Here is a 5,059-nt window from a genome sequence, read left to right on the forward strand (position 1 = left end):
TAAGGAGTTCCGCAAGGCTAGGAAGAGTCAAATAAATGGTGATTTCCGCGAACTCAGCTGTAATGAGAAGCGAAGTAGATGTTGAATTATTCAGGGTGGTTCAAAATAGAATCGATAGCAACTTCTTTGACGTTTGGTTTGTTAGGAATATGTTTCTTCAGCAAGTTATGTGTCTATAGTTGGTTGAACCCTGAAGACACACACACAGTTGCTGTTTAAAGAAAAATGGGGTAGCGGTAGCGCAGATAAGGTGTAGGCAGACGGCACCAAGCAGTTGCGTATAAAATCAAGCGAGGCGTGGAACAGCAGTGAAAGGTGGGCGACGGATGTCAATATACAGTATATATAATTTATTTTCCGATTCTTTCTATAAATATACGTAAACGTGTAACGTATATGCTTTGGCGAAACGCGCCGCTTTTAGTTATTAGAGCTGTTTATGTCGTCCAATAGCAGAGCTGTCTTTGTTATCGTCGTTCCGATCTATTCAAATTAGATCTTTATGGCCGTGCATAGAAATTCGATATTAACAAAGGAGTAATTATTGGCTTTTGTCGACAATGTGCCTACAGTTGGATCATACCTCATCATTTGGTGGTGTTGGTGTGGCAACTATACATTGGCAATACCCAGGTCGTTACGTTTTAATTAGCTGCATTTGGATTAGTGGCAGTAATTGCTGAAACATATCGATTGGTTACGTACATACGATAATATGTTTAACAGATAATGTTGCAATAAATGGAAAGAGCGTGCTTTTGTACGAGGTATAGACAGGAAAAGGAATTTGTTTCTAGCGTTTAAATAGGTTTATCTGTGACTATAAATTACTTCAATGCCCGAAACCTTGTCACAAGACTTGTGTGCCCAACTTTACATCAAGCGTTATCAGGCAACAGTACTTGTTAACAAGTCAAGTACATTACGAAAGCTAGTTAAACATTGTAACCGCTCCCAGGAGTAAACAAAATTTGCCATCTACCAATCAAGAACTCTGCGCTTAAATGTTTCTTTTCATGCTTTAAAAGTGTATGTTTATGGCGGGGCTATCCTTTTCTCTCATTAGTCTCTTGGCTGAATGGCTACCGGTATCCTATTTATTGTGCGGGAAATGCGACGTCACTTATGATTTAAATACCACCAATACGTCCATACGCGGTAATAAATGTAGATAAGTTAACCTTTATAGAGTTACCAGGTTTTCGAGGAAGTATATCTCGCTAAATGAACTCCTAATAACGGGTAATGTAAATACGTTAGGGTGTAAGATTAGTACGCAACTTGTTAACGCTAACAAATAGATAAAAGGACTTTCGAATGTTTACTAATATTAATTCCCATTGGTGTTCATTTACATAATAAGTCGCCCTAGGTTAAAATTCGTTCATTAGCTTGTACAGACTGTGTAAATTGGATGTTTGGGCGTTCTGGCATTACCGAAACATCCTGCTACGTCACATTTCGTGACGTTTTTTTAGAAACGCGATTCCTATAAGGCAAGTCATACGCGACAGACAACAGTTTAAAGCGTTTAAGTGACCGCGGCGGGTTGTTGCTATGATATGGCTGAACCTGACAAAGACGGAGCTACTGTAGGTTAGAGTTAGTGGCATGTTATATATAATAAGGGTATATTTTTAGGAAGCATTAGTATTTTATTATAGTCTCTTTACCGTATGTCGTTTAGCTCTCTTGGTGAAAGTGAATTATTAATGAACAGCATATGTCACCAGGTGTTGTATGAATAGACACTTTTTTCAAAAGAAACAGTTTTCACGGTGTGTATTAGGAACAGCAACTAGTTTTATGTTGAATATCCTAACAATGGCGACATAAATTCTCAGGCATATGATTGGCAGACTGTTGTTGCTATAACGAAAAGGCTGTTTCCCGATCTCTAAGTTCACTACAGACTGCTGTAACGCGTTGTGTATAAAGTTGGTGTATGCTGGAATATAATTCTTCACTAAAAACGTACGGATGTAAATCGCTTGTTTAGACAGTTATGTATAGACAAACTGCTAACCAGGCTAAGCACTATCACTTCCAGCAGACGCGTGCAAATCAAACAAACAAACATCTTGCGCTTCCGCCGCGCACACACACGCAAGCCCTAAGCGTTGTTGATTTCAGACGCTTTTTGGGTGAGTAAACTACATAACGAAGTTTAGCCTTTTGTTTAGAATGCGATTATGTGCCACTAAGCGAGGGAACGTAAATAACGATTAAATACCTTCGATTTTCCCATCTCGGCCTCAGTCCAAGCGATTTGCACCATTAAGTTTTCGATATTAGAAGATTCGTTCTGCTGAGAAGGTACTTAGCGTTATAGAAGGAAAGAATTCGTCGAGTTAGTAATCGAAATGTCGATAAATTCAGGCTGTGGTTAGTCTTAACAAAATACCATTTGAAAGGAGTTCTGAAATTAAATTTAAATAGCTGGGTAGTCGAGAAAGACACGGTTGTGAGTTCAATCCGTCTTTCCTCTTAATAATTTATCGCGTAAGACATTGTAATGTGTCGCATTCCGACGTGTTAAGATAGTGGTCAGGTGTATTAGATTTTCAAGCTACGTCATCTGGTGCTCATGTCGCGCAAGGACGTATGCTTTTCCGGAAGCGTGTGCTTTCTGTTGTTGATTTTAGCAAAACAGTTTGCTCAGGTTTTAATTCGCTTTAATTTTAGGCGAAAAAGCGGACAGCCGTGTATAACGCCCTCGGGCAATCTAACGTCTTCACTCAGCCTGTTTATTATGGCGTTCAGGCACTTACGATTGAAAGTGGTATTTTTTACCTTCAGACGGTTTTAGCCACCGGTGGTAGAGCGATAGCGACTGTTTAAGTAATAGGTTACACCATACGCCAGGGCGTGCAATTATATTAAGCAAGGAAACAGCACTTATGTTGTGGCCACGCATTTTGTTGTCTCGTGATCGGATTGTCGTTTAGAGGATGCGGAAGTTTTCGCAACTTTATTGGGCCTTCTCATTGCATCTTTAAAAATAATATGAAGTCAGTGATTAGTTTTCTGTTTCAGATCATTGGCATATTGATTTCAGTAGATCTGCAATTTAGTTTCACGACTGTGCTTTTTTAGAAAGTTAATGCAACTGAAAACTTCATGCCAAATTTTTGGATTAGAGCCTAACTCATAAAAGCCTGGATTACTCAAGATGGGATGCGCCTCTTCTACATCGGGAGATGCGATGGCAGCCACCAGGTCCCGTCAGATAGACAGGGGCATCAAAGAGGACGCGAAACACGTCGATAAAGAAGTGAAGCTTTTGCTTCTGGGAGCTGGAGAGTCAGGGAAAAGTACAATCGCAAAACAAATGAAAATCTTGTACAAAGATGGCTTCTCCGAAAAAGAACGAAACTCTTACAGGCATGTGGTTTACGCCAACGTTGTACAGTCGATCGTTGCCATCGTAAAAGCGATGCCCACTCTTCAGATCGAATTTGATGATCCAAACTGTACTGAAGACGCAAAAAAGGTGCTCACTGCTGGGCAGATGTTGGGAGACTTTGAGCTCTCCGGGGAGATTGGAGATGCAGTAGCGAGGCTCTGGGAAGATCCAGGTCTCAGAAAGAGCTATGAGCGTTCCCGGGAGTACCAGCTTAATGACTCGGCCGAATATTACCTCGAATCGATAGAACGATTAAGTCAAGCCGACTATATGCCAACCGAGCAGGATGTCCTACGAACCCGAGTTAAAACTACTGGTATCACAGAGACGAACTTTAATTATAAGAACCTCGAGTTTCGGTTGATTGATGTCGGAGGACAGAGATCAGAGAGGAAGAAATGGATTCACTGTTTTGAGGATGTGACAGCCATTATATTCTGCGTCGCTCTTTCCGCTTACGATCTTCTACTTGCGGAGGACGAAGAGACAAATCGAATGCACGAGAGCATGAGGTTGTTCGACTCCATCTGCAACAACGCTTGGTTCCGAAGTACGTCGATGATTCTATTCCTGAACAAAACCGACATCTTCAGGAGTAAGATTAAACACTCTCCACTTAACGTGTGCTTCCCGGACTATCAGGGAGAAAACACATTCGATCAAGCTGCCACCTACATCCAGCTTCAGTTCGAAAACCTGAACAATCACCCAGAGAAGATGGTTTACACTCACTTTACATGCGCCACTGACACTACCAACGTACAGTTCGTATTTGACGCGGTTTCTGACGTCATTTTGACAAAGGTGCTTGGAGACTTGGGGCTTATGACAGAGTAATTACAACTCAGGGGTAACTCGCAAACAACTGCAAGCCAATAGTCACAATAAACACCGGACGGTACAATGTCTGGTTGGAGCCAACGCTGGGCAATGGTTCCTTTGGCGTGGCTGGTATGGAGATATTTATTGCACTATTAGCCTATACTGGTTTTGGTGCACCTGAAAAACAAAAACCGCAGCGAAAGAATGTTCAAGTTATAGACCCCGCGCTTACTTTGTACCGTCACCTAATATGCGTTTTACCATCTATTCTACAGATTACATGGCTACAGCTACCTTCCATTTTTCACATTTCTTTCCCCCCTTTTTTACAGTGGACCAACAACAACAAAAACAAACGAATTAAACCAAGTTTTTACAAAAACTAACAGCTTAATCTAAACTGCATTTTAATGCGATTCTGGCATACAATCATAGCTGCAATTCTAGTATTTATTTTTTCTCATAAGATCACATATTGTGTGTCTGTGTGTATTTTTCGATTAAAACTGTATTATCATTTGTTTGTCGTTAATCCGTTTGCTTAATCTTTTTACGTTAAAAACAATGGCCGTGAGTATAGGTTCGGGTAATAAAGTTATTGCAAAATGTGCAATTACCTTGTGAGAATGAGCATATGTGTGTATATTCCTTGGCCGCAGTGCGGTTAGATGGCAATTACAGATTCGGACGCATTTCCCCAAATGAAAACACGCGTCATCAAAAATTTCGAGAGCGCACGTCGTTGTCAGAGGTGTTATTTTACAGCTACCGCAGTGACGTCTATATATTGGTAAGCAGTTACCACAGCGCGTACAAATAAACAAAACAAAT

General features: G+C 40.7%; 1 protein-coding gene across 1 annotated transcript; it reads left to right on the top strand.

The window, feature by feature from the left end:
• The first annotated feature begins 2,263 nt into the window (after nt 1-2,263).
• Nucleotides 2,264-4,849, top strand: LOC100175278 (guanine nucleotide-binding protein G(k) subunit alpha-like). The gene has a single exon (XM_026840564.1). The coding sequence runs from the start codon at nt 3,173-3,175 to the stop codon at nt 4,241-4,243; it is 1,071 nt and encodes a 356-aa protein (XP_026696365.1). The 5' UTR covers nt 2,264-3,172; the 3' UTR covers nt 4,244-4,849.
• Nucleotides 4,850-5,059: the final 210 nt, after the last annotated feature.

The sequence above is a fragment of the Ciona intestinalis genome, chromosome 2 (assembly GCF_000224145.3).
Source record: "Ciona intestinalis chromosome 2, KH, whole genome shotgun sequence".
Classification (NCBI taxonomy): domain Eukaryota; kingdom Metazoa; phylum Chordata; class Ascidiacea; order Phlebobranchia; family Cionidae; genus Ciona; species Ciona intestinalis.